This window comes from Rutilus rutilus (assembly GCF_951802725.1).
Source record: "Rutilus rutilus genome assembly, chromosome: 10".
In the NCBI taxonomy this organism is placed as follows: domain Eukaryota; kingdom Metazoa; phylum Chordata; class Actinopteri; order Cypriniformes; family Leuciscidae; genus Rutilus; species Rutilus rutilus.
In genome coordinates this window covers 10,025,034-10,049,262 of record NC_140215.1, presented here as the reverse complement: position 1 = coordinate 10,049,262, position 24,229 = coordinate 10,025,034, and the positions used below count along the sequence as shown (strand labels likewise).

At 36.2% G+C, this 24,229-nt stretch overlaps 1 protein-coding gene across 4 annotated transcripts in view; it reads left to right on the top strand.

Annotated features, from left to right (window-relative positions):
• Positions 1-20,474, top strand: part of map2 (microtubule-associated protein 2) — a 110,244-nt gene extending 89,770 nt beyond the window's left edge. For 2 of the 4 annotated variants that reach the window (XM_084421393.1, XM_084421394.1), the window contains 9 exons: positions 242-442; positions 2,131-2,268; positions 3,465-3,523; positions 4,596-4,740; positions 5,414-5,470; positions 6,655-6,974; positions 17,511-17,592; positions 19,395-19,507; positions 19,608-20,474. In XM_084421393.1, the coding sequence (XP_084277519.1) occupies positions 242-442; positions 2,131-2,268; positions 3,465-3,523; positions 4,596-4,740; positions 5,414-5,470; positions 6,655-6,974; positions 17,511-17,592; positions 19,395-19,507; positions 19,608-19,823 (1,331 nt within the window). In that variant the 3' untranslated portion in view covers positions 19,824-20,474. Of the gene's footprint in view, positions 1-241; positions 443-2,130; positions 2,269-3,464; positions 3,524-4,240; positions 4,427-4,595; positions 4,741-5,413; positions 5,471-6,654; positions 6,975-16,869; positions 16,888-17,510; positions 17,593-19,394; positions 19,508-19,607 lie in introns of all 4 variants that reach the window. The other 2 variants (XM_084421391.1, XM_084421392.1) reach the window with 2 other exon arrangements.
• Positions 20,475-24,229: the final 3,755 nt, after the last annotated feature.

Here is a 24,229-nt window from a genome sequence, read left to right as displayed (position 1 = left end):
TGCTGTCTATCTTTTTAGGTAGTGTGAAACGGTCTTAAATCAGCTGGCTTGCCAATAAACAGCAATACAATTTGTCATTTTATTATTTCTGTGAGAGCGTAAATTAGCTGGCTTGCCAGTATACAGCAATACAATTTGTCATTTTATTATTTCTGTGAGAGCCATGTTGAATTTCAAGTAAATGCATGTTTACACCCTGGTATAAGAGTAGCTTGCCTGTTTCACTTCATGTACTCTGTAGATGATGATAAGAGTATGGCTACGGAGAAAATTGAGCCTCTACCCAGAGTGATGAGCCCTGTCAAGAAACCACCCGCAGAGAAACCAGTCAAACAGAGGGCTAAAGGTGGCAGGGCAAAAGGACGAATCACCACCCCTGAACGTAAACCTATTCGCAAGGAGCCGGTACCCATCCAGAAAGATGAGCTAAAGAAGAAAAAAGGTTTTTGTTGCTGGAGTGACATTGTTTATTATGTATATCCTGTATTTATTTTTTCCATTATGATGGGCATTTTCTATAGCCCTCCACATGTTTTTTTTTTTTTTTTTTTTTTTTTTTAAACAAATTAAATACTTCAATCTTTATGTTTATTTCCACTTTGGATAGATGTCATGTATCAAATGTAAAATTTTGTATTACAGTTTTTCTGAATTGCTTAAACACTAAACCCCATTCTCTGAACCAAATTCTCAATAGTCTAAACCAATTTGTCGAATAAATCACTCTTTCTGTAAAACATTAAACAAGTTCAGGTAGTTACAACACTGTTTGCAAATCTCATTCACTTTTTTTTTCAAAACTCTAAACATATTCTCACTCACTAAAACACATTTTGCACCGTGATGCACTTATGTTTCAAAATGCTAAACACAGGTAGGCGAAAGTTAAGCACAACTGCAACACAGTGGTCATCGTTTACACACAACGACTCAAAATTGTTCACACTTATTTCTAATGATGTGACCAAACCAACTGTGCATAATACAAGTCAGTTCAGAGTCCCAACATTTACTCAATTGTTGCACTGAATGTTGATACCAACAATGGATGGAAACAATATACTGTAAGAGGGAGAGAAGGAAGAGGATGAGTAAGAGGAGGTGAACAAGTAGGAAGAGGATGAGGATGAGGAAGAGCAAGGTGTGGAGAATGTTGTCAAGGCTGGATCTGGCTTTAGGGTTTTCCCCTTTGCCTGCAGAGACGACATTGTCTGAGATTTGGAAAAACTCCACCGGCCGGACCCAACGTGAAGACCTTATGCTGAAGCAGAATAGAATCTCTCTCACTGACCTTGATTTTGCAGTTGCACAACTCTTCTGAGTGTACTTTACTGTAACATGCTTTTCATTTAGAGTTTTTTACTGTAACCTTTTTGGCTTTTGCAGTTGGGTCACTGTATTTTCACAGTATGCAAGTGGTGAATATACAAACATGCGATAAGGCCTACTATTCAATATTCAGTACAATACTATACTTGCAGTGAATATAGTATATAATTTATTCACCTTACTACTGTAAGTTGTCATTACTATATTTTTTTACGTAATTGCAATTTTTTTTTACTTTGTTACAATATACTTTTTTTTCCGTAACTGCATGCTTTGGATTCTGTGTTCTCCATTTTCTGATGTAGTGTCTAATGAATGATCTGTAGTGTTTATAATTTTGACTCGCTGTGTGTATGATCTGAGAGCATTGTTTGATTTTGAGCACAGATGAAATGGTTTTGAGGCAATTGTTTGATTTTGCCAGAAGAGTCAGAGGTTCTGTGAATGTGGTTTGAAAATTTGGTTTTGTGTTTAAGGTTTTGAGAAAGTGAGTAATGGTTTCAAGAAATGTGTTTTAGCAATTCAGAAAAACTACGATTTTTTTTTTCCTTTTTTTTACTTAAAAAGTGCAAGCAATCTTTTGTTACATTTTCATGAATTACATTTTTATTAAAATAAATTAATTTATCATGCTTCAACCAATCATGTTTTCTTTTACCCCCCCCCCCCCATGACATCTATGTTAAATTATTCTTTCAATAAAAGATTAATTGATATTTTAAGGGGAGTGACTGTATCCCCTATTGTCCTGAATCGTACTGCTGCTGTGACTGTCCTTGATTCTTTGTCTCCCTCTTGTAGCTCTGATTAAGAAGGCTGAGCTCACAAAAAAATCTGATATTCAGACGTGCTCTCCTTCCCGGAAGAGTGTTTTAAAGGCTACCGTAAGGCACCCTAGACCTACTCAACATCACGCGTGTGTTAAACGGAAACCCACAGGTGATCTCTGTCACAAGGAGCTGTTTTGCAATGTGGCTGGCAAACATGGGCATTGGCATGTTGTTTTAAGAGTGATGCTTGTCTATTGTTTTATTTGTTTTTCTTTTCATGTATTTTATATAACATTGTTTTAGTTACATAAGTTTTATGTTCATGCAGTGTTTGTAATGAGGCTCACTGGTGTTTTAATCAATTGTTGTGTTTTATAATGTTTTCATTTTCTTATAGTATGACCTTTCATTTTGTTGTCTGCATGTGTTCTCTCAGTTTTACATGCTTGTTCACACTTTTTTTTTTTCTTTTCAAAGCGATGCTGCTTACTGAATGTTGTGCGTGTGTGTCTTGGGGTTAATTTTAAAGGATGTCCTTCTGACTTAAATCTGTTCGATTTTAAATATATGAGGTGAAGCATACAGTAATCACTATTTCCTCTCATTTTGTAAGGTTTCTATTATGTTGTATACAACATTCAGGGACCAATTGCATTGGTCTCCAGGCAACTGGTGGTTTGAGTGAGTTCTGGGCGCTTGGTTAAAAGAAATGGCCTCCATCTCTCTGGAGGAAAGGAACTTACCGTGCCATAATGAAGTTCCACTGTTAGCTTTCTGAGAATTGTGCTTGAATTCATGGTAGACATCTGATACATTGCTGCAATCCCCCAATTAGACTTTACTGAAAAGCCTCTTATATAATACAGTTCATTTTCAAATTCTCTGTTGAGCTGTGCCAAGTTGTTTCAGAGCAGAGCTTTCCAGTAGCTACAGAATATTCAGTTGTGAGTAACAATCCATTTCATATTTGATCCTAAATATCCCAATTAGAAATACTTTGGCTTGAACATTTAAAAAATAAATCTCAGTTAATTTTCAGCGAGAACTACGAGTAAGCCATTTGTTGGTTGATTTGCTTGAAAAGTTAAACACTTTGGTTCTGTGGCGCTTTCAGGAAATTAATCTAGTAGTTGACCGGCCCACACCACAACATTGACTCAACCAATGGCGTGAGATTAGGGCAGCACTATCTGTATATGTATATGTGGCTGCTTTTGAGTACAAGATTACATTTGCAGTGTGTTTGCTTGTGTGTAATGTTCAATACGTTTTATTTTCATTAGAGAGGACATATCTCTAAGGTCTTGGAAACAATATTTCTCTTTATCATTCTCAGTCTCTCTTTTTCTCTCTTTCTCTATGCAGTGTCTGCAGATGGTCGACTGCCCTTCAGTGTGGCCAGGCACTCCAGAGATCGGGTGTCTGTAAGAACCATATCAGATTTCAATTTTATACAAATATAATGTCCCCAATTCAAGCGTAAAATTCGCTTAACAGGTTGTCGATAAATAGTCGAGTCTGTATACTAGGGGTCCGCTCAAGTACTCATAAATATAATAGGGTTTTTACACAAACATACCAAAGGTCTTCTTTTTAATTTTGTAGTTTGCTTTGTTCATATACATAATATATATGGAATTTAATAAGTATTCTAGATTAAATTATGAATAGTGCACACTGCTTTTAAACAGAGCTAATAGAATGTGACAGAGCTGCATTTTTAGCCTCTGTACGCAGTCCCTTGGTTTCCACTCTTTGTATTGTCTGTACATCACATCTCATTTCTGCATTGTTTGTTTTACAAGTTTGCATGACTTTTCCTCCTTATTTCCTTTAACCTTAAAGTGATACATTGTGCCCCCTCAAGCAGTTTAATGGCCCATGTACTAACACTACATTCAGTGAAACTCAACACGTTTTCTTCTTTTTTTAGTTTTTTTTTGTGCTTGCTCATTTTGTATTGCCCGAGTGGTTATGCATTCTGCCCAGAATTTAATGCCCTTGTTTTCCCAAAATGTGTGGTCAGATGTTGCTCATTTCGTTTGTGTAAACATTCTTTCATGCTGATTTTTATTTCATGTTTTTGGTTTCATTTTCACCGTGCATGAATCACTCATCTGTCCGTGTTCCTCTCATCATAGACCTCCAATCCCACAACACTAACAAAGATCCCTACCTCTAAAATTCGGGCAGAGGCTTTGTTGCCGGCCCGGCCGAACTCCGCCAGCTCCTCCAATAAAAGGAGCCCGTTGGTCGAGGCAGACCTTTATGAGCCCCGTCCTTCTTCAGCGGGCCCACAAGTTTCGCTAAATATATATGTTGTAAAGGTAAGCAGGGAGCGAGATGGTTCAAACGACTATTTGCTTCTGCACAATATTAGACACTTGTAACTTTCCAGAGAAAACGGCATCCTAGAATTTGTTAACCTTTTGTTTTGGATGCACTATTGTTTTAAGTTCCCAATGATTCCAACTGGATTAATGATTCTGTCCTCAGGATGGTGGTTCTCGGAGCCCAGAGAAGAGGTCATCCCTGCCACGGCCAGCATCCATTCTAACCCGTCGCTCACACATGGCTGAGCACGAGGAGAGTTCCACTTCCATTACCAGTTCTGGGTCCACAGCACCACGCAGGCCCACATGTAAGAGGCATCACAGTTGGAATCAATGTTTCTCAGTTTCCTTCCCTATTCCCAGTTTTGCTTTAATGGTATGAGACAAATTACCATGACAATGCAAAACAAGCAACCACTCCTCTAGGTTCTTTAGACTTGCAGATTCTAATGAGGATATTGGGTAGTTCTGCGGTTTCAATGATCTGTTAAGCAATGTTGTTATAATAATTTGATTCATAATAAACTGATGACAACGCATAATTGTTTTTTTTGTTTAAGCAAACCCAGTTGTTTAATGCACATCCAGACATCTAACACAGTAATGTGGCATATAACAGTAAAAATAACTTGCAGATGAGCAATATGCATCTTTATTTCTTTAATACACGTACAACCCTCATAATAATATTTGATATTGATCAAACTTAATTATCACTTATTTTGATTATACAGATTACAATCAAAATGAATACAAGACATTTTCTTAGTATTGCATGGTTTTTATTTCACAAAAAGCCAGTATGCGCTGCAAGAATTGATGAATAAAGTACTAATGTTGCCTGAAGAATCTGAATTGCTTGCTCAAAGCTTTTCGGAGACATTTGGATCTATTTTTAGACACATCTTCTCTGCTTCAGGATCTGCAGACTTTCTTTAACTCATACATACACTCACACCCTTTCTTCCCCTGCTCCTGTAGCATTCCGTACTGAAGTCAAAGCAGAGCGCAGGACAGGCAGGTCTCATAGTATGACAGGTATAGAGTATCATCCCTACTGTTTCACCCCGTTTATTGTCAGTCCTTCATACCTGCTGTCCTGTGCAAGGATACAGTCACCATAAAAAAATTCAGTGCCATTAAAAGTTATTCATCCCAATAGCACATTTTGTTACAGAAGTGGAGCTGTAACACTAATTTAAAAAGGTGAATAATTTTCATAGGCACTGTTTTACACAGGGATTTTTTTTTTTCATTTGTACTTTTTTTTCAGTTATGCATGTGAGTACACTTTTCCGTTATGTGTTTGTGGCATTTAAAGTCCATTAAATATTTTTTTGATACATAATGCCTTTTAAAAATCAATAGTAAGATTTATTATCTATCATTGTCGTCGTCATGTGGGGTCCAAAAGTCTGAAAAAGTCCACTATGCAAAGAAATGACTTCTAAACTAGTATTATTTTACTTTCACTGTAAGAAGATCTAAAAATTTACATGAGAAGCAACATTGCATAAGATATTAAGACTTGTTTTCATAAACTCAGCTTTCCCTTGATTTTAAATGGTTTATTGATACTAATCAAGTGAAAACCTAATTTACTTGATTAAAAATACAGTAAAAACAGTAAGTGGGAAATATTAATACAATTTAAAATAATTGTTTTCTATTTTAATATATATATATATATATATATATATATATATATATTAAAATATAATTTATTCCTTTGATGGCAATGCTGAATTTTCAGTATTCAGTCTTCAGTATCACATGATCCTTCAGAAGTTATTCTAATATGTTTATTTGCAGCTCAAGAAACATTGCTTTATATTATTAATGTTAAAAACAGTTGTGCTGCTTAATATTTTTGTGGAAACCATGATACTTTTTTCAGGATACTTTGATGAAATTTCAGAAGAACAGCATTTATTTGAAATAGAACTTTATAGAACTGGCATTTTGAATTAGTTTTATGCACCCTTGCTGAATAAAATTGTTAATTTGAAAATTAATCTTACTGTATCTATATTAAACATACATTCTCTGAGAACAGGTCTCAGTATCATATCTGTTGTGTTAAATTAGGGAAAAACTAAATAGGAGCATTTTCACTAGTGGACTTTAGACTGCACTGTATTGTTTATGTGAGAAAAATGTCACATTTGCACTTCCTAAATCCTAGCATTTAAATTGCTAATTAAGTTCTGTTTCAACTGTAGGCACAGAGTCTGCTCGGTCCCGCTCGGCCCGCAGTGGCACCTCCACACCCCGCACCCCCGGGTCCATGGCCATCACCCCTGGTACCCCTCCCAGCTACTCTTGCCGTACTCCGGGAACCCCCCGCACTCCGGGCACCCCCAAATCTCTCAGCCTGCTGTCACAGGAGAAGAAAGTGGCCATCATCCGCACACCTCCAAAATCCCCGGCGACTACACCCAAACAGCTGCGCGTCCTTAACCAGCCGCTGCCTGACCTCAAGAACGTCAGATCCAAGATCGGTTCCATTGACAACATCAAGTACCAGCCCAAGGGGGGCCAGGCAAGTCCAAATAATCCCAATTCATCCTGATTTCACCCCAACTGAGGCTAATAGCCAACTATCCACTCTTTGTCCCCCTCCCCATCCGTCTTTCTTGCTGTTTTTATGCTCCTTCAGGGTCGATTCTTTTCCCTGTGTGCACACTGTCATTTAAAGTGTGCTTTACTGTGTTTCGCACTCATTCGCATGTATCAATTCACTGTGTGCATGCTAATGGCTGCACATAATAGCTGTTAGGCCATTTCACTCGTCTTGGATTGGCTGGTTCTTTGCCTGACTGGAAGGTAACATAGCACTTGTTCTAATGACACGGAGCAAATCATGTTCCAAAAATGTACCACATATTATTTATTTATTATATAATTTTAAATGGCAACATTTTCACTTTGAGATGATCATAAGGATGTAGAACCTGTCATCAGACCATAACTGTGTTATTCTGTATTAAATTAATATTTGATGTCAGTTGATTAAATTAATTGCATAAGTAATTTTATAAAGAAAAACAATATAAAGTTATGTGATATAAGTATATGTATATTTAAATATTACATTTTTAACACTGTCATATACCATCAGGTTTTGCCCCAGTACTAAAGAATAAGTTATTTGTCTGACTATCTATTATTTCTAACTCTCTATCATATAGAAATGCTGGAGAGACTGTTCTAATACAGAAAACTTTTGGAATTATTTGATTGTATGCTAGATAGCCTTAGGTTGCATTTTTGGATTATAGAAACTTCAAGGATACACACATGAATGCTTATACACCCATGCGCCAAGGTTGTTTTCCTCCTATGTCTAGGACACTCTGGTCTTGTAGGAGGTTTGTTTACTAGGATGAAGAGTTCATTTGGGACGATGGGGACAGGCTCTTGATGTAAACACCCCTTGTGTTTTTAGGTCATTTCATGCACACTCGCTGTAATGAGCAGGGTGTAGGCTGCGTGCTGGAGTGACATGTTTATGTCTGGCTCGTGGCAGAGTGCAACAGTGCAGAGAAAAGGATCTCGTCAGCCGGAGGAGTGGGAGATTGGGAGGTTATTTGGGTGGGAGACTGCAGTGATAAACTATAAGTAAGGGCATTGGAGTTGTTTGTCTATCTTATATGTCTCAGAGACAATGTGTTAGATTTCAATTCTTGAGAAAACGATGTGTGAAACATAATGTAAAGTTTTTAATCAGGACAAGATCAGTTGTTCTTGCACTTGTGAAGTAAAAACTTTGACAAAAAACTTAAATGATTACATTTGAAATAATATTAAATGTTGGACGGGGCTTGATCGGGAAATTATTGGATTGGATTTTTTTTTGCATCATTTTAATAATTATTTTGAGAACATTCCTATAGAGGATGTTTTTTAAAATTTCATTTTAAAATGTTTTATCCCAATGAAGTCCATTTATAATGTTAGTGGAGTTTCATTTTCATCAAAACAGTAAAAAAAAATATATATATATATGACTAGAAATGATGTTTACTAAATACAGTATAAGATTTGATTTCATATTGCCTTTAAAAGTTAAAAGTACAGTAGCAAAAAAAGTTACTTTTATTACAAATTAATGAACTCTTAAGGTCCAGAGAGTGAATAGATAAAACAACATTTTTATTAAATAGATACATCATGTAAAACTAAATTTTTTGACTGTTTTTGATAAAAAAAATCTTGACTTACATAATAATATAATAATGTAATACAACAGAAATTTAGATTGTTTCGCCTTTTAAGCAATGACTGATAATACTGAAAAGTAGCAATTAAATCATTGTCACTTTCTAAGTTCATCACTAGTCTTTGTGAGCCCTGTAGACTTTATAGTGATGAATCATTTAGTGAACTTAAAATGGCATTGGAGTTAATTTAAGGGCACTCAGGACACCCTAAGGAGAGTGCGTTGTATAACCTATGCCACGGCCTGAATCTGTCTGGGCCCAAATGCTCCCTCACCCCTGGATGACAGCGGGTGTCTCCCCAGCATAGTCACTCACAGAACAGGTCTAAGAGACAGTGACATGAGCCACAATCTCTCAAGGTTGAGTGAGCGGGCATGTGGCGGCCACTGCCAGTCTGTGTTTGCCCAAGGGTGAGACTGGATAAGAGTGTTGCGCCTGTCTGTGCCTTAATGACATAATATGTCTACTGAGGGCCACTGAAGCAGACGGGGACAGTCTGAAAACCCGGAAACTGGAAAACTCGGAAAGCATGTGTATATTTAATGTTAGAACATTTTATTGGATTAATATTCGTCTAAAAGCTGCAAAGATACACAAGTTATGTAGATACTTGTCTGTTCAAATCTAAATGGTTTTACTTTACAAATATAATTAATAGTGATGTTTAATTTATAATTTAATTTATAATTTAATAATATACTATAAAAAAATATAATAATAATAAATATAATATTATAATTTTGATAACATCCCCACTGAGAATCAGACCTGTTTTATTTTTATCCCCCCCCCCACAAAGTCAGTGTTTTTTTTTCTCCTTTTATTAAAATCATAATTTTTAATGTAATTAATGATGATAATTTATACAGTATATAAGATTTTGATAAATGTAGAAATTGTATCATACCTCATTTCTTAAATCCTAAGGTCTTATGTCATCTTAAGTCATGATTTAGTTCTTCATGATCATATTTCACCATCTTTCTGACCTGTAGAAATACATTGTCCATATGTGCTGCTGTGCCTTTAATACTTATTGTTTAAGAAATGTTTAAGAAAACATTGTTAAAATATAACTTTTGCTGTTTTTTAATACAAATAATTTTACTGTCCTCAAAGAATTTTTTTTTTTTTTTTGACTGGTCGTGAATTTACACGCAGTATTATGTTAAAATGTAAAGAAAAACCTTACTTTTGTCATACTATTTTGTCACCAGTTTGTGAATCCTGCAGAGTAACATTCCCATTTAGATCGTATCATCTAATCTTTAAGAAATGTCCTCCCGTATGAAGTCCATCTATCATGATAGAGTTTTTTGTGCTGCTGGACCTTTAAGACTTCTTTGAAAACTTTATCGCTTAAATGGATGTTCAAAACGAGCAATTGTTTGCAGCTTAGTTAAAAAAAAAGAAAAGCCCTTTGCATAACTTTGGTGGAACTTTTGACTTCTGAAATGTTTTCATGTAAAATGATCTCAAAACACGATTGAGATGAGATTAAGCAAAAATCTGACTACTCATGTGACCCATTTAACATTCTTTGTGTGTGTGTGTGTGTGTGTGTGTGTTGCGTTTATGTATGTTTCATGGCACTTTTCATCACCCAGAGTTGACCTCACCACATTTGACTTTGTCATAGCTTGAAGAGTGTATGTAAAGTTAAGAACTTTCATGACTCATGTATGTCTCGAGACCAAACACAGACTCTGGCTCTGGCTCCAGCTCCAGCTGTCTCCCTCCCTGAAGGGTCATCATCTGTGCATTGTTCTCCATCACCCCCTCTGCGTCGGTGCTTTGTGCACTTCATTCGGGTTTACAGTATTTAAGTAGACTGCTATGTGTGCAAGAGTGTTTAAGAGATTTCAGTAACATTGACTACAGTTGTTCACTTTGTCCTGCTTTCTGAACCAGCCCAGGTCCAAATCCCTATTCCCTAATAAATTAACACTGTCTTAGAAAACAGCTGATGCCAGTTAAAAGCATGCTACTACAACAGCCAACAGCCTGGTGGTGAGTGCATTGTTGAAGTCTCTGTTCCACTGCGATAACAGCTAAATGGATTGTGCATCAGGTGATGTGTGAAACTGTCACTATACATTGACTACAGCAGTCAGGTGTCATCGCACCATGAGTCTGGTGTTTGATGGACTAAAGTACATTTAGCCTTTATAGACATATAATGTTGCTCTGACTGATTCATTTTCATTGGCCTCTGAGGTATTTCTTGTTCTTACAACTATTGGCGAGGGCCATCTTTTATTAAAATCCCCAATATTCTCTTTTTTTTCTTTCACTATGCAATACATTTAATGATGCAATTTCACTTCGATTTTCATTATTCTTTAATTTGATAATTAGCTTATTAGTTTATATGTGTATATGCAATATATCCAATAAGTATTTACAGTAGCATAACATGTAGTATAAATATGCAGCATTATATATAACATATGTCAATTCATAACCAATAAAATAAAATAATAAATAGAATAAAAAATATAAAAGACAAATAAAATAATAATAAAAATAAAATAACATTATAAAGATATCATAATATGTAATTATTTAAATATGTAATAGGCCTATAGAATATTATACGTATATGTAACCAAGATAATATAATACGTAAATTTATATATATATATATATATATATATATACACACACACACACATTATGTCTTTATTATGTTATATTATGTAATAATATTAAAAGTAAAATACCATTATTTTACATGTTTTATTATAGCCTACTACAATTTTTTTTTAAATACTATTATTATACTCTTTTGTCACAGGTCAGTGAGTCCTGCAGAGTGACTCACAATATCCAAGTTTAATAGGGCGATCTCTTGGGGATTCTTGAAAGTTTTGCAAATAAGGACCCCAACAGGAAGTGAAGTTGACATTTGCAGGTGTTAGCATGAGAGCAAGAGTTTTACATGTAACAGCTAATTAAATTTGTAATGTTTATCTGGAACTACTTCCATGTTCATTTGTTCAGCCCTTAAGTGTGATGGCTTCACTTAATGGAGAGACCTTCAGCATTTTATTAGCATAAAATAAGTGTCTAACTGTTGGAAACGGTGTCAACGAGTACAGTTGCAGTTTAACCCTTAAGGGGCGTTCACACTGACAGTGATTAAATCAACACGTTTCTGCACTGATGGTTGCTTGTAGACATGCATTGCTCTCCACTAGCCACATTGTGTTATACTTGCTGCACATTAGCATAAAGTTGACCTCAACTCAACTTTGTTGCTTTGTCAACGCTTCTCTTTTGATGACTGGGAATTGCCCATTTGATTTTTGGCTGCAGGTGCTGTGAGCACCAAGAGATGGGTCAAGTTCATCTTTATGGGTTGTTATCTTACCTCTCTTACTGACCCGTCTCACCAGTGCACGGCTACCAGTTGTCTGAATGTGTGTGTGTGCATGTATGTTGGTGTGTGTTTCCATCTTCATTAAAAGAGCCACATATCTTTGTATTTTTCTAGATTCAAATTTTAAACAAGAAGCTGGACTTCAGTCACGTACAGTCAAAGTGCGGATCCAAGGATAATCTGAGGCATTCGCCCCGTGGAGGCAATGTATGTACTGCTCCATCTCTCCCTATGTCTCTCTCTCCTTCTCTTCCAAAGCCAACAGACCTCCACGGTTTTTGACCATTTACTAGGGGTGTGAATCGTCACTTGTTTCACGATTCAATTCGATTCGATATCACGTTGCGTTGCATCCTCACTTTTCAATATTACTGCACATGCCTACATTTTCGTTGAACACAGCAATGTAGCAAACATCAAACACAACTGAAGTCTGAACACAGCAGATGACAGGACCATTTAGAACAAACACTAGTAAATACTAAAAGCGCACACACACTCGCACTCGACTCGCCCACACACACACACACACACACACTCAAGCTCACATGCTGTACATTTTAAAATAGTGGGTGCATTTTTTATTACTCACTTTTGTGTTTCGCCTCCCTCCACCATTTTACGCTAGTGCGAGAAGCGCGTATGTGACAAATGACGTCAGAGAAAAGTCAGTAGGCTATAATTGATTATGGTCTACTACTGCATTTGATGCAACGATTCATTTCAACACCCCTACCGTTTATTACATTTCTACTGCACTGGATGCTCAGTAGGACAAAATGCTTTCTATGGCAGAAGCAAACATTATATAGATGCAGACAACCTTGAATACACACACACATCAGATATATTTTCACACGTGGCTCTAAAATGCAAAACTGAAGTCCCTTCTTGTTGTTCATCATGTGAAAATATATACACCCTATATGTATATATTTGTAAACTGTAATGCAGGTGTTCGATGTTGACCCATCAACACTTGTGTGTCTACTGTATGGAAGTCATATAAAAATAAGACGACGCATCACTCTCCTTTTCTATATATTTAATTTCTCTGTTTGAGAAAAATGGTGGTAATTTATATGGTTATTTTCATCCTGAAACAGTTTTGATCAACAGTCTGTATCATGGAGTAGTTGCTGTCAACATTTTTATTCTTCTCTTCTTTAGGTTTCAAGGTCTCCTCTATTATACTTACTTTTTAGGTTCTGATCGAAAGCCTAGTAAGCCATCTTTGCTGTCTGCCGCCTTCACAGGGAGCATCCTAACTGAAATGGAACCTCATAAGTGACTTATTTGGAGTGCTCCACAAAGGCAGTGGCTTAGTGTGTTATATACAGTACATTTTAAGTTGGAGTCTTTAAGATTATTACATTTTTTGAAAGAAGTCTCTAATGTTCACCATGGCTGCATTTATTTGATCAAACATACAGTACATTTTTTATTTTTGTTGAGAACAGTTGGGCTGCTTAATATTTTTGTGGACACTGTGATACATTTTTATTCAGGATTCTTTAATGAATATAAAGTTTAAAAGAACAGCTTTTATCTGAAATAGAAATCTTTTGAAATATAAATGTTTTTACTTTGATAAATTTGCATCCTGGCTGAATAAAAATAGTAATTAGATTAGTAAAATTTGATGACAAATTTTGATGTTGGCTTGATAAAACCAGGTCTGAAAGTTTAAAATTACTTTGAAAAGCCTGAAGTTTGAAGGTTTTTAAAGTATTTATAGTACTAGTTTTAGCACATTAGTAGGATAATTAGCACATTGCTAGCATGAATTAACATGTTGCTAGCATGATTTAACACATTGTTATCATATTTTAGCATGCTGTGAGCATGATTAGCATGTTGTTTGCATGAAATACGACTTGTTCTGGTTTTTGGCAGTGATACTTTTAAAAACAAAAAACAAACATGAAATACGATTGCGTCCCAAATGACGCACTATACACTATGCGCTTATGCACTATCACTATGTACTTGTGCACATACTCATCCGTGTAGTGTATACATTTTATATGGTTATTTAGTTATTCACTGTCGCAGTCAGAAAGCCCTTCACCCTCCGCTACGTAAATAAAGCTGTGACAGTCGTGTGCATGAAGTGCCCAACATCCCACACTTTGTTTTTTACATTAATTAACTGCATCATCCGGGTATTAAAAGTGTACTTTTTCTAATTGGAATTTTCAGTGAACACACTACTCGCACTATTTCTACTAAAAAACATCATAGAATAGTGCACAAGTACGCAAATTGGAACACACATGTTGCTAGCATTATTGAACACATTGCAAGCATTTTTTTACATGTTGATAGCATGATTAGCATAATTCAACGTGTTAACTTGTTATCATTATTAACATGTTGCATTCATGTTGCTAACATGAATTGACATGCTGTTAGCATTATTTAATTATGCTAGCATGTTTTAGCATTTTGATAACATGATTAGCATTTTGATAACGTGTCTAACATATATTAGCGTGTTGTTAGCATGATTAGCATGTTGTTAGCATGTTTAACATGTTCTTAACATGTTTGCTAGCATAATTAGAATGTTGTTAGCATGATTAGCATGTTGTTAACATGTTTCTAACACGATTTAACATGTTGCTAGCATTGATGTAACATGCTGCTTGTGTTTTAATATTTTGTTAGCATGATTCACCTGTTTTTCTAACATGTTTCTAACATGATTAAGCATTTTGCTAGCATGCTTTAACATTTTGCTAACACGATTTGTTATGTTGTTACCAAGTTTTAGTATGTTGTTTGCATGATTGACATTTTGCTATCATGTTGCTAGCATGACTAACATGTTGCTAAAACAATTTAGCATGTTGCTAAAACAATTTAGCATGTTCACATGATTTAAAACATTGTTCTCATGTTTGCTAGCATGTTTTAACATGTTGCTAGCCTGATTAACATGTTGTTAGAACGAATCAACACATTAACACTGAAGAAGGCCAGCAAGCTGAAATGTTATTTCTCTGTAAATAATGTAAAATAAAGTAACTGAAAAGATGTTTCAAAGCAGATTTACAGTGATAACAGGAAAATGATGCATTTCGGCTGTTGTTCAGCTGAAGGCAGATGTTGATTCAGTTCAATTTATAAAGCAGTTCTGCAAAAAAAAACAACAAAAAAAAACAATGTCATCATCCAGCTCAGTTCAGTTCTTATACAACAGAGTCAGTACAGTCAGGTCAAAAATATTGTTGAATATTAAGTTGTCCTTGGATAGTCATTAAGCTTTGCTAGCGATAAACATCTTAAATACTCTATTGCTGTGTTTGAAATTGAATAGCTCCCTACTATATAGTATGCTAAAAACAGTAGGCTACGTCAAAACAGTAGTAGCCTATGTCCAAATACATAATATTCGAAAAACAGCAGTCCCCGGATGACCTACTACTTCCGGCGAGATTCTGAAGTGAGCATTTGATGGACACTTTACTATTCCATTAGGCCACTGGAGGGGATTTATGAATGGAAGTGAAGCGATTGGCGCTGAAACTGACGCTGGTGGGTCACGTGACAGTAACAACATGGCGGATGTAGAATATCCAAGGGGGTAATCCATCAGCCGGAAACTGAAGCTTCCCCGGGGGCCGCCATTGATTAGCAGGCCATCACCTGCTGTTAGCATTCCATTGACTCCCATTCATTTTGCCGTCACTTTGACAGCGAATAACTTTACATCTGAGGCGTTTATAGACTCCATTTGTCCATTATTTATTTTTAAAGAAACACGAAAATGTATAAAAGGCTCCATTACCTTGTATCTTACGTTATGGCCCCGTAGAAACAGTTTTTGTAAAAAAAGGCTAATGATTGTGTCAAAACCACGCGACTCTCTGTCGCACAGTAGAGAAATGACCGTATGGACAGGAGGAGAAGCTTGCAGGGAATCGGGGGGACGGGGAGGCAAAATGACAAAATTATTAATCAGAATACTTAGCAAAAGTTGCTCCTGCTCCTAGCTCATGGACACCTCCTACTCACGATCTCCGTCTCTGCAAGTTTCGGAAGGGAATGATTCAGATTTCTCTTCTCACATCTACGTCGTCAAGCTAAGTTTGAGTCTGCGCAGTACGATCAGCCATCAGGAAGTGAGTGCTTCTAATTGACTTCACTTGTCTCCGTTGAAGTCTATGGGGTCGCTGTGTCCATTTCTTTTACTGTCTATGAGAATATCTGAATTTCATTCATACTACCCATATTCATGCAATAGAGAATACTTTTTTTAAACGATTTGTCAAGCCAACATAATAAAATAAATAATCTAACTGACCACAAACGTTTGAATGCTAGTGTAAAAAGGTCATGTGAAGCACACAGTAAATTTGTCTCATAATTGAGTTCAGTAGTTTGCTGTTAACTTGTTGCTACACTAAATGTTGTGATAAATAATATAAATACCCAGCATACAGAAATATTGTGTAAAATACTAAATTGAATATTTTTAGTAATAATTTTAAATATTAAATGATTTATATTAATAATTGACATTTCTCTCACTTTGTCTGCCATCCAGATTCTTTTTACTAAGCTTGTTGTAATACATTTATGCCATTGCTTTCACTGCTAAGGATAAATGCAATGCTGTCTCACAATTTGATCAAAAGAAATGATCTTAAAGGCTGCATAATTATGCCTAAAAAGCTGCTTAAGTAGTCAGCTCACTAGTTTTTGGTCTCTCTGTTCTTTCTGATTGTGTATATTGCCTGCTAAAATGTCTTGACCAGTGTTTTCTAAATGTCAGAGCTGTGCTGAGTCTGTACTTCAATCAGATTTGCTTTTTCTGCCCCTTGCAGCAGCAGCGGTCAGTCATTGTGAGTGACTATTACAACAAAGCTATAATGACCACACTGTGTAGAGCATGGCGCTTGTAACGCTAAGGTCATGGGTTTGATTCCCACCAAATATTACTTATGCTGTCTGTTTAGTTAAGGTTGGAATATCCCTTAACTCTCTGGAACATTAATGCGATAATTGAGCACTATAATATAACAATTAGCTACATTTCTCTTATTTGTATTGGACAAAAGGTCAAAATCTCCTTTTAAGTATTTCACGATTCAGTACACCAGTAGAAACTCCAGAATCTACCCAACCCAATATTTACTTTGCCATGAATTTCTAAACATCTGTAAGTCTATCATCTGATTCAGTGATCTGATGGTGTATTTGTGATATTCATTTGCAGTTGTTGGATTTCTTAATGTTGTGACATCTTCAGCATATTGATCAGTTTTTGCAGATTTGCAGCTCAGCTAACATGCGTTTAGTTGTGGAGTTAGTTGAACTTATCGATTATTACTACTTTTTTTTAGGCAACGGTTTTTTTTTTTTACGTTGCAGATTCATATGTGAAGAAGAACTGGAGTGACTCCTTGCCTTTATTATCCCATTTGTGGTTTATTTTTTTGTACTCAACATCTGGTGTTTCTTACAGGTTCACATTCAATCTAAGAAGATTGATCTTAGTCATGTGACCTCCAAGTGTGGATCATTGGACAACATCCGCCACAGGCCAGGTGAGCATGCTAATGAATTCTGGAAATTTTAGCCACAGATTGGAAATTTGCAATGTCATGATACAGATTGTGTTTAAAGCATGCAACGCCTGAACTAGGCTATTTGATGATATAACAGCGCCATCTTGTGGTTATATTTTAATCTTCTCTTTTGCCAAACCCATTTAAAAGGATTCTGCCATTTCAAATTATCCTTATATACAGTACCAGTCAAAAGTTTGGAAACATTACTATTTTTAATGTTTTTGAAAGAAGTCTCTTATGCTCATCAAGCCTGCAGTTAAAAAAAAACTAAATAAAAAAAAACAGTAATATTATGAAATATTATTACAATTTAAAATAATGGTTCTCTTTTTTAATATACTTTAAAATGTAATTTATTTTTGTGATGCAAAGCTGAATTTTCACCAGCAAGTACTCCAGTCTTTGGTGTCTTATGATCCTTCAGAAATCATTCTAATATGATGATTTGATACTCAGTTATTATCAATGATGGAAACAGTTGTGCTGTTTAATATATTTTTTTGGAATACTTTTTTCAGGATTCATTGATGAGTAAAACGTTAACAGCATTTATTCATAAAAACAGCATTTATTCAAAATAAAAACATTTCTAACAATATAAATCGTTACCATCACCTTTTATCAATTTAACGCATACTTGTTTTGAACGGTAGTGTATATTGTTACAAAAGATTTCTATTCTAAATAAATACAGTTCTTTTTAACTTTTTATTCATCAAATAATCCTGAAAAAAGTATCTCAGGTTATAAAAAAATATTAAGCAGCACAACTGTTTCCAACATTGATCATAAATCAGCATATTAGAATGATTTCTGAAGGATCATAAGACACCAAAGACTGGAGTACTTGCTGATGAAAATTCAGCTTTGTATCACAAAAATAAATTACATTTTAAAGTATATTAAAAAAGAGAACCATTATTTTAAATTGTAATAATATTTCATAATATTACTGTTTTTTTTTTTTTTTTTTTTTTTTAACTGCAGGCTTGATGAGCATAAGAGACTTCTTTCAAAAACATTAAAAATAGTAATGTTTCCAAACTTTTGACTGGTACTGTACAAAAGGCAAAATTTTATGCTGTAAGAATCTTGCTAACTCTTTCCAATAATTAACAGTTAACAGTGATCACATCTGTATTTTAAAGAGCAGATATTTTATAAATGTTCATATTTTGTTAGATTTAATAGGCCTATACATTCAGTACTGTTGAAAATTTGGGGGTCAGTGTTTTTGTTTTATTTTATTTTATTAATACTTTTATTCAATGCATAAAATTGATCAAAATTGACATTAAAGACGTTTATAATGTTACAAAAGATTTATATTAGAAATAAATGGATTTATTTTTCCATTCATTAAAGAAACCACCAAAAATATTAAACAGCACATCTGTATTCAACATTGACAATAATAAGAAATGTTTCTTGAGCAGCAAATTAGAATGATTTCTGAAGGATCATGTGACTCTGAAGACTGAAAATCCTGAAAATCCAGCTTTGCCATCATAGCAATAAATTACATTTTAAAATATATACAAATAGAAAACTTTTAACTGTAATAATATTTCACAATATTATAGTTTTACTGTATTTTGATCAAATAAATTCAGCTTTGGTTAGCATAAGAGATTTAAAAATAAACCTTTATCAGTAGAGTAAATCTTTAGATTTTATTCCTGTTTTTTTTGTTCTGTGAAAAAAAAAAAAAAAATCTTTTAAGATTTCACCAGCAGAGAAATGAGAAATTAATTGCATTTCTTTTTTATGACTCTCAGGAGGTGGTCATGTGCGCATCGAGAGTGTGAAGCTGGACTTCAGAGAAAAAGCCCATGCAAAGGTAGGCTCACTGGACAATGCCCACCATACACCTGGAGGAGGCCACGTACAGGTGAGTGCACAAACACAACTGTTTTTACTTATCCGTCCCACATCATGCATGAGGACGAGCAAAGCGACCATCACCGACTTCCTATTTCCCGCTTTCTAAGATCGAAAGCCATAAGCTGTTGTTCCGAGACGCAGCCAAAGCACGTGTGGATCACGGGGCAGAGATTGTGATCGAGGCGCTCGGGCTGTCAGGCGGCACGTCTCCTCACCGGCACAGCCACATGTCCTCGTCCGGGAGCATCAACATGCTGGAGTCTCCACAGCTGGCCACGCTGGCCGATGATGTGACCGCTGCCCTGGCCAAACAAGGCTTGTGAATCCGAAATGTCTCCGTTCAATCAAAATTCCCTCCACTCAATCTACAATAGTCCCCTTCATTGGTGTCACGGTTGACCCTTCCTCCCTACGGTATTTAATGAAGACTACAGATCACTTCCCATCTGAAAAAAATAAGCATTTTATCTGTTTTTTGTTTTATTTTGGTCAATTTTAATGAATAACGACTTGTTAGAGCTAGAGACCAGTGCTTTTTATTACCCATGTTACATGTGACTTTTTATGATTGTGTACAGACAGTGGCCTCAACTGCTGGTTATGGGTCAGTGTCAGGTGTGTTGCGTAAACAGTGGCCTCAACTGCTGGTTTAGGGTCAGTGTCAGGTGTGTTGTGTAAAAGTCGTCGAACAGAATTTTTTATACACGGGAATGTGGCGCAACGGTACCATTCTGCACGTGTTCTTTTGCCCATTCAGTGCATGGACTCTAAAACATCTCAACTGCGAGTCACATACGATCAAACACAATATACACTATAAGGGAATATATTTATAAGTATACCAGCTCTTTGTCTCGACATCTCATGCTCAATGGAAAAAAAGAAACGATTACTCCTTCGATAAGTTATTCCTGTACTATTGCATTTAAAAAAAAAACAACAAAAAAAAACTAGATAGTATGACGAGCATGTATTCTAGTACACAAAAGAGGCTATTTTCTATTTCAAGGGATTTTAGTAAGTTATTTGCTGAAACATCGAATAAAATCAACACATCATGTTTTGTAGATACTAGCAACAATGTTTAGTTTGTACATTGTTTCAGATGACCGTTACGAAACCGTTGCTTCCGTGGATCTTTGTCGGTACACAGTTCAAGCAGATTTGTCACGTGGGCGATATTGAAGAAGTCACTTTCAGATTTCTTTCAGAAGTCACTGTCAGCACGGTGAATTCACCGTGAACAACTACAACTTGAGCAAAATCTTTATGGGGAACTTTTTCGCCGTCATGCTAAACACCCAAACACGCAGAATCCTGTTGAAATGACTAGATTTCGCCTGTGAAATTTTGCCGAGCAACATTAAATGTGACTGCACCTTTACACAAAACGCTTATATTACAGTATTACAGATTACGCAAATACAATCGAGGGCTCCAGTTATACATGAATCATGTAAGATCTGCTCAATCTGCTGTCTTGAAGTGTCAACCACATACCACCGTCTTTCAGAGTCGAGATGGGAACGGACTCGCCTGAGTAAGATATGGGTGGTTCTGCGGCCCTCATTTTATTCTTAAACGTAGGGAGCAGCTCCTCGGGAAGTTGTCGGTGATTTAGGCCCTGTGTTCGTCTGCTGATTCCTGCTTGGATGCTTAGTTTTCTTTCTTAGGACGTGGAAAAAGAAACACAAAACAAAACTTTAAAAAGGATACTCACTGTGCTTGCATTTGTTTGAACACAGTACACCAGTATATTTTTTCCTCGTCATTTGTGGTTCTCCCCTGCCCCTTTTCCTCTAGAACAGCTGTCATTCGTAGGCTTCTGTGTTTTCTCGGCCCCCCTGAGCCTTACCTGCCTTTTTCCTTGATTCCCTCAGCTGCTGTAAATGTATTTAAAAGGTCACATAGATGTACGCATTTTTTCTCCTGTTGGTATGATACGGATTATAAATGCCCTTAACAGTTATGACAATAAAAATACAGAAAATGAACAAAACATTGGTGTGATCTGTTTTTTTTTTGACTTTGAGAAAAATGAGAAATGTGTTATGACTTATGACTGTGGTATTATAGCTTCCTTAAAGGTTTAAAAAAAGCAACAAACGACGAGAGGCTGTACATTATAGTGATTTTACAAACGGTAAGTGGAAATCTATTGGTTGAGTTCAAGGGTCCAGGGAAACAATCTACATGTGGGATTTATAAAGTAGGGTATACCATAGCGCTATAAATTAAGCACAGCGTCAGTTCTGGCAGGTCACATTAGTAAACAGGATTTCAAAAAATTTGAATATTACATGAAATCACACAGTAATTACACAGTGATACCATGGTCATTGAACCAGGTTTTGGTTCTTTTGGCAGTGTGGGCAGGAAAATGAAGGAAGCATGAAGTGCTCTGAAAATGTCCTGGTAGACGGCTGCGTTGACTCTGGATTTAATAAAGCACAGTGGACCAAAGTCCTCTTTTCTGATGAGAGCAAATTTTGCATCTCATTTGGAAACCAAGGTCCCAGAGTCTGGAGGAAGAATGGAGAGTTACACAATCCAAGATGCTTGAAGTCCAGTGTGAAGTTTCCACAGTCTGTGTTGGTTTGGGGACCCATGTCATCTGGTGTTGGTCCACTGTGCTGTCCACTCAACGCAGCCGTCTACCAGGACATTTTCAGAGCACTTCATGCTTCCTTCAGCAGACAAGCTTGCATTTCATTTTCTTCATTTTCCAGCAGGATTTGCACCTGCCCACACTGCCAAAAGAACCAAAACCTGGTTCAATGACCATGGTATCACTGTGTAATTACTGTGTGATTTCATGTAATATTCAAATTTTTTGAAATCCTGTTTTCGTGGGTTTTATGAGCTGGAAGCCCAAATTATGTACAAATAAACAACTAAATACTTGAAATCGTTTAAGTTGTGGGCCCTGAATCTATAATCTATGGAAGTTTAACGTTTTGAATGGAATTATGGAAATAAAGAAACTTTTCCATGATATTCAAATTTTTTGGAAAGGGTCTGTATAAGTTCCTTCAGTATTATCAGCAGCTATCTTGTTTCTCAGGAGCTAATTACCCTCCTCCATCCCCAGCTCCTCCTCTCATCCAGTCAGGATTTGGCATTCTGATTCCCCCTGAATCAGAATAAATTCTCGAATTATATTGTACTTTAAAATCTTGGATTAATGATATCTGCAATACATTCATGTTGGTTCTGTTCTGTTTCCCCTAAGGGGGGTTATTGCTGCTCTTGTCCATGCTAGGCTGCATGGATGCGCAGGGAGTTCTTGCCCAGAACAGAACCATATGGCCTATTCAAACTGTATGCTAATTGTCAATCGTATTTGACGATAGTGGTCCTGACGGAACTGTATCGTTGATCAGTCTCTCTGCAAGCTTAAAGGTGCTCTAAGCGATGCTGGGTGACGTCACCTCTTGTTGACGTTCTAAGTATTGTCAAACAAAACGGAGGCTAGCTCGACCCTCCCTCCTCCTCATCCCGTCCCCTGCCCCTCCCTTCCGTGCTTCCTAAAACAGTCATGAACCATTTAGAAAACACAAACTGGATTTACCCACCTGTCCAGCAAAAACAGAGCCACCTGAATGTCGTATTGGAAGCCCTTCTGCCGGCGGAGTTCTCGCCACCTTTTGAATGCTTTTCCGATGTAAATTCAGGACTTCGCGTTCCTTCTCCTTTTCCCTATTCTTTGTGATTTGTTCATCGGAATGTCGTCTCTTTGGTCGTGTTTCGGGCATATCAAAATTCTCAAGAATATACCATTTTAACGTTAGTCATTAGCCGCGTTTCCATTACCCTTCAAATTGCGCAAATTGAAATTGCAATTTGAAAATACGACCAATGGAAACACGTCAATTTCGCGAAAACTCCCATTTATCGCAAAAAAGTTGTTACGCTCGCATGAGGTGGTTTTTCCGGCAATTCGAAAAAAGAATATTTCGCAAAACTGCAATGGAAACAGTTTTTGCGCATTTACAGTCACCTGACTTAGAAGGCGCGGTGTGTTTGGACAGAATACGAGACAGAGTTCTTTATTAAATTCATAAAAGACAAAAGAATGACAGAAATACTGGATTCTAAACCTCAAAGAAATGCCACAATCAAAAGAGCAGAAATGAGTGAGAAAAACCCAGAAACACCTCATATGTGCCGCTCACAGTATAAGGGATGCCATAACTGTTTGTTATGTTTCGTGGCCAAGGCTGGGCTAGTTTGTTTTTCTCGCCGTTTGTGGAGTCTGGGCTGTCTACAGAGACCGAGTTTTTTTTACAGTGTTCAAGGAACAGGCAGCTTGCGGATAGTGAGGACGAGATGTTTGCTGGATGTGACAAAAAAAGTTTTGGCCTAAAAAACGCGTGACATCGCTTAGAGCACCTTTAAATGGCATTTTGCAGCAGCTTCAAATGTGCCTCATTCAATCTGAATTTAGAGTCAGAAATTTTCATTATGAATTATTTGTTTTGCAGGCCTCAATTTGAACTCAATGTTTACAGATACTTTTTCTTAGTATGTCTGGTGTAATTAGTCTATTTTAAAAACTCAGCCAATATATATATATTTTTTAACAGTTAAAAATACTTAGTTAAACTCAGTTGTCTCAGGTCACATTCACACTTGTTTACATGGCTATGTAATAATATGATTATTTTTATCTAGACATATTAAAACATTTTTTTTTTTTCAATTATACTTATTAAATCAATAAGGAAAT